At 48.9% G+C, this 14,591-nt stretch overlaps 1 protein-coding gene across 7 annotated transcripts in view; it reads right to left on the bottom strand.

The window, feature by feature from the left end:
* Positions 1-14,591, bottom strand: part of SHROOM3 (shroom family member 3) — a 216,357-nt gene that overhangs the window by 17,002 nt on the left and 184,764 nt on the right. For all 7 annotated transcript variants that reach the window (XM_083398147.1, XM_083398152.1, XM_083398149.1 and 4 more), the window contains 2 exons: positions 9,261-9,392; positions 2,289-5,604 (listed from right to left, as the gene is read on the bottom strand). In XM_083398147.1, the coding sequence (XP_083254273.1) occupies positions 2,289-5,604; positions 9,261-9,392 (3,448 nt within the window). The remainder of the gene's footprint in view (positions 1-2,288; positions 5,605-9,260; positions 9,393-14,591) is intronic.

The following is a 14,591-nucleotide window of genomic DNA, read 5'->3' as shown; positions in this document are numbered from 1 at the left end:
TTTGCCTCTGCAATTCAAGGTGCTGACAGTAAGCCCTAAATGGCTTGCAGACACTGACCCCATACCATCCTGCCAGTGGGGGAAACTCTGCAGAAGCTACCCTACATGTGGCCCCACCAGTAGGTGAAGCATGTGGTAGGGATGGTGGTACAAGAAAAAGCCTTCTCTGAAATGTCCAACTCCCAATAGACTGAGATCTACTCACAAAATAAAAATCTGACAGTGATCTACCCCTTTTTTTGGGGGGGGGGGTCCAGTCAAAGTGGTTGAGCGTTTTTTAGGGAAAGGGTGCCTCACAGTGACAATTCTGTCTCCCGTTCTAGCAATAATAATAATAATAATAATAATAATAATAATAATAATAATAATTTATACCCCGCCCATCTGGCTGATCTTCCCCAGCCATAAATACAATAGTCTTGTAAACATTAAAAGCTTCCCTAAACAGGGCTGCCTTCAGATGTCTTCTAAAAGTCTGGTAGTGGTTTTTCTCTTCGGCATCTGACGTTAGGGCGTTCCACAGGGCGGGTGCCACTACTGAGAAGGCCCTCTGCCTGGTTCCCTGTAACTTGGCTTCTCACAGTGAGGGAACCACCAGAAGGCCCTCGGCACTGGACCTCAGTGTCTGGGCTGAATGATGGGGGGTGGAGACGTTCCTTCAGGTATACTGGACCGAGGCCATTTAGGGCTTTAAAGGTCAGCACCAACACTTTGCTTAAAAACCTCCATTGGATTCCATTTATATTCCACATTTTTCTCCCAAGGAGCTCAAAGTGGCATACATGGTTCTCCCACTCCTCATTTAATCCTCACAACAACCCTGTGAGGTAGGTTAGGCCCAAGATCACCCAGTGAGCTTCACAGCCAAGCGGGGACTTGAACCCTGGTCTCCCAGGTCCTAGTCTGACACTCTAACCACTACACCACACTGGCTCCTTAAAATGCCAGCTAGTTCAGCTTCATGCTGGATGTGCTTGTAAGGACTGCAGTGGCTCTCGCCGTCAACACAGTTCCACAGAGCGAATTTAAAAGAGCCAAAATGCACGATGGACACCAAGGATGTTAGCTAGATAACGTGGCACAGCTAGAACATTTGCTTACAAACCAGGGACACATGAGCAAGTTGGTGGTCCGCAGCTGCTTAAGCATTTTGCCTCCTTCACTATTTTGCTTTGCTGTTTGTCTTGTTTTGAAAACACAAGCTTGGTAGGTCTGGTGGTGGCCTGACAGGACAACCCGATACACCCAGCACAAGAGTGCAGAGAAGCCAGCAGGAGAAAGAAAACAACAAAAGGCCTCAGGCTAAGCATTTTGCAATCTGGCAGGGCTCTTGGGCTTTGCAAAGAGAAATCTCAGAGCAAATGGTTTTCCAGATTGCCTTATAAAATACCTGGTGGTGGTAATAAGAGGAGAAATGGTTTTTGTGAGTTTGTGGGGTTTATTCCCTCCAGAAACCCAGTTTTTTGTCTCTCTAAAAATCCTCAGCAGGCAGAAGCCTTCCAAAGAGAGCTTTGCACCAGCAGCTGGATGCAGAGTAAAACTAAAAACGTTTGCCCAAAGCCAATTTAAATTCCATTGTCAACAATAAAACAATATGACAGTCAGTTTGCGGTGTAGGGGGGGTATTATAGCACTGGCTTTGAAATGGGGAGACCCAGGGTCAGATTCCCAGGTAGACCTGTGAGGAGAAAATGAATGGGACACACCCAAAATTGCCCATATGTAAATAGAAGGACATTGCGAGATACAGTTTCCCTCAAAAGGAAAAGCAGGATGCATGTGAATAATAATAAAAAACACTGTGTTTCAGCAAAGATGGGATATACCACCAGCCAAGCATTGCACAACCCACCTTTCCTTCTCTGGTCCCATGTAAATGAATAGAGCTGTGGAATAAGAATGCTTCTTCACAATTGCCTCTCATTCCTGTACTGCAGGAAGGGTTGGACTCGATGGCCCTTGGGGTCCCCTCCAACTCTACAATTCTATGGAGAGGTGGGGAGGGAAACCTCCATGCAAGTGTGAAGATTCTCATAGAATGTAGGGGTTATTGTGGCTTTTACACCCACCAAATTCCACTGCTCACTAGAACCTTTGCAATAATGGATTGAACCCACTAAGCTATGCTAATAGTAGACCCACTGGTATTAATGCCTCTATGGTAGTCACACCCATTAATTTCAATGGGACCACAGAACTTTGAGCAGGACTAACAGTGTCTGCGCTCCAGCATAACCAGGGGGAATGAACAATAGATGGACCAAGGAAGTCCCATATCTTTTACATACCTGGCACATTTTATCCGCTGAGGGAGACGACCTGGATCGGATGTGGATGGCGACTGCCTGGTTTTCTGATCTCTCCAGCAAGTCCTCTGCAGAGGCCGACTTCCCGGGCTTCTTGGTGTGTGCTGACCTCTTCTCCAGAACTTGGTCATTAGCGTGGCATGGCTTGGTGCACACGTCAAGATCTGTCTGGGTGCTTTTGGTGAGCTCTGGGTCAGCTCTGCAATCCTGACGCCGGTCTGCTTTCAGCCAACTGGGAAAGGAGCTGCTCCGGCTGCCGTGATTTGGGCTGGTCACCTTCCTGCCACCCTCAGGTCCGCTGGGATCGAAGCAGCCCGTGAGCCCAGGAGGAAGAGTGGCAAAGCCACGCCCCGCTCTAGAGACCGGCTCCAGGGACTCCCGGCGATGGCAAAGACTCTGGTCCTGGAGAGAATTCATGCTGGATGAGGACGAAAGAGACTGCCCCTCTTGGGCACCTGTTTGCGTGCAAGCGGACTGAGAGCCCTCCTGCAGGAAGCTGGAGTCTTGGGTTGCAGACGAAGGCCGCTTCCCAGTTTTGCGCTCAATGTAATCTGCCAGCGCGTTCTGCTGCAGCTGCTTCAGCTCCGGCTTGGAAAGATTGATGGTGGAACACGCCTTGTTCTCCCTCTCAAATATCTTGCGGCGGTCAGCCACCGTACTCTCTGGGAAAACAAACTGGAGGCCTTTCTTCTGGTGGGAGAAGGGCGACAGCTCGCTGTCAGACACACCCACTTCGTTCATCTTCTCCGGCTCGGAGTAAGACCTCTTTTTCTGGTCGGGGTTCAGGCGCCTCCGGCCCCCAATGCGTGCCACGTGCAGAGGTGCAGGAAGGCTTTCTTTGTTGGGATAATCCAGCTTGGTCTCCGTCGGTGTGATGCTATGCCTCTCCTTTGGGGTATGGGGAGACGCAGCCATGCTCCTCATCCCAACATGTGCTGAGGCCGGCCTTTGCACACTCCTTCTGGGCTCCTTCCCGCACTGAGGGCTGATGTTGAGGTCCTTGCGGCTGAAGGAGGTGGCCCTCAAAACCTTAGACTGGGCATCTTTGATGCTGTTCCTGTAAGCCCTGCTAAAGGGGAGGTCCAGCTGCGAGCCGTTCGAGTCCTGGGTGCTGCCCTTCCACAACAGCTCTCTCGCGCGCTCCTCCGACAACTGGAAAGCACTTCTGCTTTGGGGCAGCTGCCCAGCCGGTTTCGGTGGCTCGCTTTCAGAGGTCCCGGCCTGATGATAGATGCTGTGCCATCCTGGCATCGCCACGGCAGCACTCGCTGCCTCCATCTGCTGCTCTGCACCGTGCCAATTAGCCCTCTCTGGTCTGCCAGCCCCACTCTCGCTTGCGCGCTGCATATATGCGGCCGGGTCTGAGCTCCTTGCGCTGGCCAGGCGGCTATGATCTCCAAGCAAGTGAAGATGCTCTTGAGAGTTCCGCCTCTTTCGGATGTCCTCAACATGGTTGAGGTTGGGCTTGCCTGAGCTGAAATTCTGGCTGAAGCTGTTAGGGCTGACACTCTGCAGCCACTGGCCGCCTTGTTCACGCTGCTCTATCTTGCTGACCTTCTCCAGGACAGAGCACCGGGCCTTCCGAGAGTCCAGTTGCCCATACTGAGAGTTCTGGAGGTTGCCAGAACCCAGCTGGTGAATATTTAAGTCTGACATCTTAGGGGCCATCGGAGAAGAGGGCTCCTTGTACTTTGGCTCCACGCCATGGAAATGTTCTGCGCTGGGAATGGTGTCCTGGTAGCCTTCTAAGATGTGCCACTCGCCATCCTGCCAGTGCCCAGGGATCTGCCCCTTCTCCGCTTGGCTGCTGTAATTCACAACATGCCACTTGGCACCGGAGTAGCCCTTGCACTGTGGTACCTCCTTCAGATCCGAGCTGTTCTGCAGCTTGCTGCTCTCTGGGATGTTTTGCAAGGAGGAAAAAGCGTGCTGCTTGGCCTTACTGGGGTTCCACTGGTTTTGAGCTGTGGGATGCAGGTTTGCGTTCTTATCTTCCTTCTGCTCTCCTGCCCCGTACCCCTTTGAGTGGCAGAGGCCTTTGCTGTCAATCGCATCCCTCGGGTGAGGCAGGCGTGCCTGAGAGCTGTGGTTCGAGTGCTGTGCGTTTCTTGCACTTTCCTGGATCGAAGCTGTGGTCATATACGGCGGGGCCGACTCATCCTGCCTGGGAGGCGCGGGGTAGGCTTCGGGATGCATCCTGTACAAGACGAACTTTGCAGCCGCGTCTTCCACCTCCTGCTTCTTCCCTGGCGCGTACTCAGGCTGGTAGAAGATGGCAGCCTTGTTCGGCGGGCTTTGGTTTCCGTTCTCGTCCAAGCCAGCATGCTGCCTGCAGGCTGCAACGTTTTCGTACGAGGATGGAGAAGACACAGGGGCGTGTGCGTACCCACTCTCTTTGGCAAGCGCTGGGTAAAGCATCCCGCTGTTGCTTGCGGAAGGGTGAGGAACCTGGGCAAAGTGGGGCTCAGGAGAAGGGACAGGGTAGACACCAGTAGGAAGCAAAGGCTGCCCTGGCTGAGCTGCCTGCGAGTAAACCTGTTTGGGCTTCATGGTGGGACTGCTCTCTGGGCTCTTCTCCATCACAGTGTGGAGCTGTCCTTCTAGGAATGCAGGTTTCTGGAGATGCCCTGGAGGAGGGGTGCCCTGGCCTAGGTGAGGCCAAGCGCTTTTGGGGTGAGTCCTACAGGACTTCCTGTGCTCAAGGCTGGACCAGGAGCTGGGCCTCTCGTGGTGCCTGGTTGCTGCGTAACTGTCACTACGGGTCGGTGGCATAGGGGGCCCCTTCATATAGTGGCTATCGCTGTCAGACGAGCTCCGAGTCGGTAGTCCCTTGCTGTAGCCATGCAACCTGCTGTAGCCGTATCCTTTAGCCTGGGACTCACAGCTTGGCGAAAGAGCAGAGGACTTCACTTCGTATTCCTCCGAAACGCCTCGCTGGGCGTTGTAGACAGTTTTGATGTACCTGATATCAGCCTGCCTCATTCCCCCTTCTTGCGGTCTGCCCCGGGAATGGACGTTCTCCATGGAATAGGACCTCTCCTTGCAGAACGTGGGCGCCAGGTATTCGGGGATGCTGGAGCTGGTTGAGAAAGAGCTGTAGGCGGAATCCCTCTTGCTGTGGAGGTGGGCAAGCTGGTCAATACTATTGGTGGATTTGGCTGGCGAAAGGTGGCAGGGGTGATGGGTATACCCCGCAGGGGTATGGTCCAAACTCTCCATGCTTCCCCTAGAGCTGTACTGGTCAGGACTTCTTCTTAAATAGCCATGCTCATAGCCGGAGAGATCGCTTGTGGAGGAACTGGAGGAAGGAGCAAGAGAGAGAGAGAAGCGAAAACTTGTTAACATGAGAGCAAGAGAGAGTCATACTGGCTTATAAAGGGACTCTGAGGGATATGTTTAGTTTTTAGAGGAAGAGGCGAAAACCCATATTTGGGCCTTGTTCTGTTCTTAGTCTGCAGTCATCCTGGTTTGCTCGGAAGGAGCTTGCAACACATGTCTCTTATTTATCACTAGGAAGGGAGGGGAAAAAATAGATGGGAGGCAGGTCGCAAGCAGGGGAGGCTTTGCAGGAAAGTCCAAGCATGTCTACTCCACCCTCGCAATCCATCAAAAGCACCCTAAACGTCACCAGAATACCCAGACGTCCACAAGTAAGAGACAGAGAGAAAGAGAAAGAGGGCGAAAGGAAGAACAAGAGAGTAAGAGAAGCTTGAGGACGGAGAGGAATTTGCCCCCTCCTCCATGTCTCTCTCTCTCTCTCTTTCTTTTTTCGCTTCTTTTCTTTTTATGGAGGTGAAGGCTATACGCTGGCAGTGTTCCTGGAATCTCCAACTGAACTGGAGACATTTTGTTTGCTGTGAGAAAACTAAACAGACATGACAGGGAAGGAGGCAATGAGGGATGGGGTGGAGATGGGACAGAGAGCAGCGGAACCACAACAGCTTCAATAAGTCCATGGCAAGAGCTTTTCATCACGGACCAAGCTGACGAAAAGCCAAAGGCTGCTCCAGAAAGGATATGACACAGCTATTTGTCAAGGAGGCTCAGTTGCAGGCATAAACCCTCCTGTTGTTGTTGCTGCTGCTATTTGGAGGGGAGGAAGCAGGTTAGGTTGATTCCTTGACATTATTTTCCCTCATACAAGCTGATGAAGACGTGTAGGCCTTAAAACCAGCCTGGTTCACTGTCATTATTACTCAGCTACCCAGTGGCTCAAGGGACCCCAGGTCCATGCTGAGTCATTATTCCTCAACATCAGCAAAATGGGATAATACATTATTTAACTCAAAGGAAGGTGAATCCTTCACACTGACACCAGGAAACTTAGGAACTACATTTCGCAGAACGCCTGAATGGAGCTGAGACCTCAAGCCTGAGGCCTATGATTGCCACCTCATCCTTTCGGTTAAGAAGTGGGGTGGCAGGGAGGACATGGGTAAACTGTGGGAGAGGAGGGGAAAATAAAAAAATGGTTCTCTTCTGAATGATGCCCACACTCAATCAGCAGTGGGCTTGGTTAATAGAGCTGGGCATTTGAAATTCATTCAAAAATGGCAACCCACAGCCCCAGCCTGGCTCTGGCACAGTCAATTTCCCCTCAGCCCCGTGACAGCATAAACTTGGCCTCCTCAAAGCAAGTTGCTCTGGCCACTGAAAACCCCTCAATTTCCTTATAAGCCCATCTGTCGTGTCTCCTGCTGTGACAATGGCAGGGCCTTGGGGAACCAAGGTCTCATTCACGAATTGCTGTTTGCTCCAATTCAGCAGTAGAGAGCGGGTTTGTGTGGGAAATGCGCCTGGGGGGAAAAAACAAAAGTGCTTGGACGTGAGAGTTTTAAAGTATGTGCTAAGAAAGAACAGTGCAAAGTGTGGATGACCCTTTAGTGTCCCAAGGCCTGGTTTGTGTTGTTCTCCTGCTTAGTATTATCTTTTCTCATGGTACCTCCTAGCCTAAGGATAATATCCCCACCACATGGAAGCAAAAACATAAAGGCAAAAGGAAGGATGCTGCAAAGCAACTATCTAGGGACTGAGCTGTTTGCCAAGTGAAGAAGAAGTACAGTGGTACCTCGGGTTAAGAACTTATTCATTCTGGAGGTTCGTTCTTAACCTGAAACTGTTCCTAACCTGAGACACCACTTTAGCTAATGGGGCCTCCCACTGTCCCACAGCATGATTTCTATTCTCATCCTGAAGCAAACTTCTTAACCCGAGGTACTATTTCTGAGTTAGCGGAGTCTGTAACTTGAAGCATATGTAACCTGAAGCATATGTAACCCGAGGTACCACTGTACAGAGAATGAGAAAGAACCAGATCATAGAGAATAAGAAGGAATGGTTTCAACAGAACTGGCCATTTTTCTGGTTTCATCTCCTCAGCCGCTTGTGCCATTTGCTTTCCTTTTGAAACAGATGATCTCCCAATTTGACCACTCCGGCCCTCACCTATTACCAACAGACAGCGACAGAAGAAGGCTGGCAATCTGACCACTAGATGCCACTGGCGTACTTCAGTGTTGAAACACCTGGAGCGATGGCTTCTATGCCAGCAGAGATGCGACAACAGAGACGGCAGAAATCTGGGGCTTGGAACTCTATGAGCTAGGCCATAGCAAAGAATAATTTAAAAAAAAGGCAGCTCCCTGGGAAGGAAGGAATGCTGTTGCCAGATGATTTGTGTTGGGTGTCAAGGAGAGAACGAGAACACACATCTCTGTTGGAAGGGTTTCTTTTTTCGTTTCTTTTTGTAATCCTAGAGTTTCTTCCTGCTTTCCCATCCCATGCTTCCTTTGATCTCAATAAATTACTATTGGTGCCAGTATTTAGGTTTCACAGAGGTCTTGAAATTCCAGCGGCTAAGTTGGGGAGGAGGAAAAGCCACTGTGCTGATGCTGAGATTCGGAATCTGCTATAAAGATGTTCAAGGAGATTGAAAGACTGGGGATTTGTCTATACATCGAAAAAGAAACATCACTAAGAACTTTCCGGTTGTGTTATGTTCCATCTTTCAGAACAGGTACAGAAAAGTGGAAACACATTATAGGGAACAGGCAAAAGCTCTATATGATCAGCTCCTTTAAAAAAGATATTTGTGTTCCAAGAAAACCTGAATTCTGAAACCTGTATTATATTCTGCAAACGGAACAAACTTGCAAGGGATAGAGCATGGGTAGGAAAACTAAGGCCCAGGGGCCGGATCCAGCACAATTGCCTTCTAAATCCGGCCTGCAGACAGTCCAGGAATCAGTGTGTTTTTACATGAGTAGAATGTGTCCTTTTATTTAAAATGCATCTCTGGGTTATTTGTGGGGCCTGCCTGGTGTTTTTACATGAGTAGAATGTGTGCTTTTATTTAAAAGGCTTCTCTGGGTTATTTGTGGGGCACAGGAATTCGTTCATTTCCCCCTCCCCTTCAAAATATAGTCCAGCCCCCCACAAGGTCTGAGGGACAGTGGACTGGCCCCCCGCTGAAAAAGTTTGCTGATCCCTGGGATAGAGCAAGCAGAACAGACGATGCAAAATAAGCGAATGCATGAAATCTGAATAATGTGTAAAGGCTACAGAATTAGGAATTTTGATTTATCTGCTCTTTTCTTTTTTTTAGTGCAGAGCCTGTAGAATTCTGCAATCAGCAAGGAAATTTGGGCAAAGTTTGCTGCTTGGTAAGTCCCCTACTCCACCACCGTGGCTGCACAGCTTTTGCAAAAATGGCTGAGGGTACCTGCCTGTTCAACCTGATATACCATTGTTTCAGATCCACAAAGGTAGCGCAGCACCTGGCAGAGAAAGCTCAGCAGCTTTTAAAAGACTGTGAGGTGAATGCAGATTACTGCTGAGGATTATGCTTTCAGGGTGGAGCAGAAATTGTTCTCTTCCTGGAATGGGAAGCACACAACGCACCAATCCTCGGATACAGGGTTGTTGTTGTTTTGGCCAAACTGCTGTGAGGCTTACCTGGAATGGTAGGCTTGATGCCAAGGAGTGCCAATCATGCCAGGAGATATTTGCATCATGCTGAGATCGGGCTGGTTCTCTATGAACTTGGCAGAATGCCAGGAGTGCGGTCGGCCCACAGGGTCGCTTCGTCTGGGAAAAGAACAAAAAGGGGTAAAATAATTAGAGGCAGGAACTTGCTCAGATACCCTGACAGGTAGAGCAGGAGCAATATGATTATTATTAAGCATTTATTCTGTGCCAGCAGCGTGACCCTGTCAAGAATACAAACACGTCATGGTCTCTGCTCCCTAATGTTTATTACATTCTGCTCTGGTGCTATGCACCAGTGTGTTCCACTGAGACCATCCTGTTGAAAAACACACTAACTAGTTCATTGGGCCTGGAGCAAGACGATACCCTAAATGTCAAAAACGTCATTAGATTAATCTTGAGGCTTTGGTGGCAACCTTAAGAGGAATGTGGCTTGGAACCTACTAGAGAGCCTTGCTTCAACCAAGGGTACAGAATCTGTTTCAATCTGAGGGCAGTATTCAATCCTGCGCAACCTTCTGGGGGCCGCGTGCAAGTGGTGGGCAGAGGAACAAGTGCAAATTTTGCCTTTGTGTAGTAGGCTAGTTTCTGCACATGCCCTCACAACCCTTCTCTTCATCCAGGGAAGCAAGAAGACTTATCAGAGTTGATAGCACATTGTTGTTGTTGTTGTTTAGTCGTATAGTCGTTTCCGACTCTTCGTGACCCCATGGACCAGAGCACACCAGGCACTCCTGTCTTCCACTGCCCCTTCTCCTTGTGCCCTCCATCTTTCCCAACATCAGGGTCTTTTCCAGGGAGTCTTCTCTTCTCATGAGGTGGCCAAAGTCTTGGAGCCTCAGCTTCACGATCTGTCCTTCCAGTGAGCACTCAGGGATGATTTCCTTCAGAATGGATAGGTTTGATCTTCTTACAGACCATGGGACTCTCAAGAGTCTCCTCCAGCACCATAATTCAAGAGCACCAATTCTTCGGCGATCAGCCTTCTTTATGGTCCAGCTCTCACTTCCATACATCACTATTGGGAAAACCATAGCTTTAACTATACAAGACCTTTGTTGGCAAGGTGATGTCTCTGATTTTTAAGACACTATCTAGGTTTGTCATTGCTTTTCTCCCAAGAAGCAGGCATCTTTTAATTTCGTGGCTGCTGTCACCATCTGCGGTGATCATGGAGCCCAAGAAAGTAGAATCTCTCACTGCCTCCATTTCTTCCCCTTCTATTTGCCAGGAGGTGATTACAGCCAGGCAAAAACACTCTCACAGAGGGTACAAAGAAGGGGAAGTAGTGAGTGTGCAGGTTGGTAAATCACGTAGTCCAAAGTTGGAGTTTAACTCATAATTTGCAAAAACACGATCTCCACATATTTGGCTGAGGGAGCCCTAATGCACACAGGAGCTTATTCCTTGTGGGTCTTACTCCATGAAATCCGTTCCCGAGACTACAAGTCCCCACCTCCCCACAGCTGTCATGTTGCCTCCTCTCCATGGCATTTCCCAAGCAATTGGAGACTGTGCCTGCGTTCGACCAATCTCTCCTCTGCCCCTTTCATGCCTCTCCTGGTCCAGAGAGATGGGAGGGGAGCTTGTCACAGCAGGAGAGGGAGACACCAGTGACTCGTCTCTGCCTCTTGACCTCCCTCCTCCCACTTGCCAACTTCAGCTTCTTGACTGCCCCCTGCCCCCGACTTTCCCAGCTCACTAAGCCCTCTTCCCCCTTCAGCTTCCGACACTTCCTTCTCCCTCTGACTGCTCATCATCATCTCACCACCACTCCCTGGGGTCTGAGCCTTCTTCCCTTTCTGGTTCCCCAGCTGGTTTCTACCACCATTCCTCTGCACTCAACCAGTCCATGACAGTGTGGCTGGTGTGTGTGTGTGTGTGCGTGCGGGCGCATGGCCTGGGGAGGCTCCCAAGAGCCAGGCAGGCAGGGTTGGAGCGTCACATGTGGTCTCTGGACCTGAAGCTCCCCACCCCTGCTTCAGACTGATGTTGACAATGCACGTGGCACCATCAACATTGTGTTTGGCTTAAGTTTCATTTAAAAACAGGGGAAGGGAAAGATCATGGGAGAAGGTGACCAGATATACAGGAGACACAATCCCTTTGTGGGTTGTTAGTTCCCTCCATGCAAAAGGGAGCAGGGATATCCTCACTAACCCTGCCCCACTGTCACACCCACGTGCGCAGCCCTCCACCCTCCGTGCACTGGAGTGAACATCTGCAACAGGGAATCTGCTCTCCATGGTGATACGGAAGGGGGGGCATGTCTTCTTCACCTCCTTCTTCACTACAATATATCCATTTATTTCCAATTGTCAATGACAAAAGGGACTAAAATCTATAAAATTCATAGAAAATCAACGTGCCAATTTGCTCAATTTCTCTAGGACTCCATGACACCTTCCCTGTCCTCCATAATCCCTCAAGCAAGGTGTCAAGACCCTAATCCTGTCAAATCACTCTGCCAAGCCTTTTCTCTGGGCAATGCCAGGTGGCAGCCTATGCATACATGGACCATTGTCTTCTCATCACCGGTACTCAGGATGTGCTTATCTGCACATATCTCCAGCTCTGCATATTCCTCCCTCCCTCCTCCATATGTTAATCCTGTGTAAACCAACCTCTTCTTAATATATTCATGATGTAATCTGTGTAACCCAACCTCTTCTTAATGTATTCATGATGTAACTGGGATGTATTTTGCACTGTATTCTGGGACATGGAGGAAAGTTTCAAAAGTTCATGTCACCCCTTTCTCGCTGTTCAATCTCGCCTTGAACCTGTTGCACAATAAACATGGATCCTCTGCAGTTTGCTCCTGTCTCCGGCTGAACTCATTTCCCTCCGCAGGGACCCGCGGACTTAGTCCGACGAGCTGGGTGGCAGAGCAGCCTCGCACCCAGATTTTACCATAACAATAGGATTAAGAACCATGTTGGTGTTGAGCCTCCATGAGTACAACTGTCTAACGGGCACAGACATGCAATGGAGGCAGAAGGGCAAGCTAGCATATCCTGCTCTCCCCGACGTGATTCTAATCACACGGGGGAATGGAATACCCACACAACAGGGTTAAAGAATAAAGGAAAGCACGGTTATACTGAAGCACAATGAAGTACATGAAATAATAATAATTTGTACCCTGCCCATCAGACAGAACAGGGAAGATGCAAATAAGGCAGTAAAACGCTGAACTGGTTGCTATCATTACACTGCGAAATTTCATGGTCTCGATGGAAAACCAGCCCATTAACCTAATTCATGTGGAAAACTAGTCAGAGGTATATAGTTTCTGATAATGCTTCTTTCAACAACCTGCATTAGAATACTGGCAAATGCGAAGAAGACTGGAAGAAGTTTAAGGAATATTTGAAAAAATATGTTCATATTTAAACCTTAGAATAGCTTTGGAAGTGGATATAGGCTGTAGGGTTAGAAGTAGAAGATAGGGTATTCTAAAATAGTATTATTTGTAAGTGATAAAATGTGAAGTTATTTTAAGTGTGATTAAAAAAAAGATGGTCAGAAATTATGATATATGTAAACTGCTAAAGATGAAGTAAAATGAAAATCAGATAGGTGGGACTTGGGGAAGCCCATTTCACAATGTCTAGAAAAATAAGGATATGACATGAATTTGTTCGTATTGTTTGTCTTTTCTGTTTGTGTTTTTTATTTGTGTTATAAAATGAATAAAAAATTTTGGGGGGGGAAATAGAATTCTGGCAAATGCATCTTTTCTCATCATGACACTGGGCAAGCTACATACGCCCACGTTCTCTGCTGTGGTTAGTGGGACAGGAGCCCTTGCTTGCCCATAGCTGTCAACTTACAGATTCGAAAATAAGGGGCCAGCAGCCTCGAAAATAAGGGATCAGCAGCCAAAATATGGGATTTTCCAAGCACAGGTATGTTCAACTTCTGAGCCCCTCCAAGCCAAAGGCAGAAAGCCCAGCCAGCTGCCAAACGAAGCCTCAAGCGGTGGTTCCCACAACGCAGCAACCCAGCAAAGGGGATGCAGCAAGGAAAACCACCGTCATCTCTCCGCTGGGAAGCGCTGAGCAAAGGCGAGTCCCCAGGCAACGTGGCCGATTTGATCAGCACAAGGCATGCAAGCTCCACCCCCCAGTCATTCTTAGACTCCTTATTGGGTGAGCAACGCAGCCAAGCAACACAGTTGGAGCCTCCCTCCTCCCTGGCCAGCAGGGAGGGAGGGAGGGAGAGGAGCTGCTTCCTTTGAAACCCGGGAAATTTAAGGGACATCATCAGTAAGGGACAGCAGCGGGACACGGCGCTGGGATAAGGGACTTTCCTGCCAAATAAGGGATGGTTGACAGCTATGGTCCTCCCCCCCCCCCGGCTGAAAAGGGCTCCCCACCATTGTGATAAACACAAGCTTCTGCTCATGGACCTGCTTTGCACAATACTGCCACTAAGGCAAACCATGGCTTTGCAGCATGACAGCTATGTGCCTGCCTCTGCAGCTGCTCACCAAGAGGAGGGGAAAGCTGCATATATATATATGGTAAAAACTAAGCAAACTTTCATTTTTGCAGGCTGGGCCTGAAAAAGTCACAGACTAGGAAGGGGAAGCGTTTTCACTGCCTCTTCTGGTGGCTTCTAACCCTGCTCAGTTTCTTAACAACTCACTGTTGCAGTGTGATTCCTAAACAGTGTGGGTTGTGAGAGAATTGCATTCATACAATGAGCATAAAAGAGGGTGCCTGTTGCATCTCGGAGTGATTTACTGATCTGTGTCATTATTTGCCAGGCCAGCCTCTACTGGGTGTGGGTAATTTCTCATGCATTCACTCCCAAAGAACAAATTCCACAGCTGTCTGCTTTCGGAGGCAACGGACACAGTTCACTGACTCATGCAGAAACTCAGTGACTGTTTCATTTTTCTGAAGGTAGGTAGCTCTTACTCTTAAGATACTCCCAAATGTCACCTGTCTCAGTTACAAGAATGAGAAGGATGCACCAACAGCTTTTATCTGTTTAATTTTCCATCCAAACTATTGTTATCCACGTCCAGAAAGAATTGCAGTGATTGAGAGGGAGGATATAAATACTTTGCATAGTAAACATGCCTTCTTTTTTGTTGTGGGGGAGGAAGGGAAAGGAGAATGTTAGCCGCTTTGAGACTCCTGAAGGGGAGTGATAAAGTGGGATATCAAATCCAAACTCTTCTTCTTCTTCTTCTAGCTGGGAAACAGAGCCCAAGTCTTTGGGTTTCATGAGCCTTTTTGAATACCACCAAAAGAATGAGATTCTCTTACTCACCACCACCCGCCT

The sequence above is a fragment of the Podarcis tiliguerta genome, assembly GCF_965153285.1.
Source record: "Podarcis tiliguerta genome assembly, chromosome: 9".
In the NCBI taxonomy this organism is placed as follows: Eukaryota; Metazoa; Chordata; class Lepidosauria; order Squamata; family Lacertidae; genus Podarcis; species Podarcis tiliguerta.
This window is presented reverse-complemented; position numbering and strand designations above follow the sequence as displayed.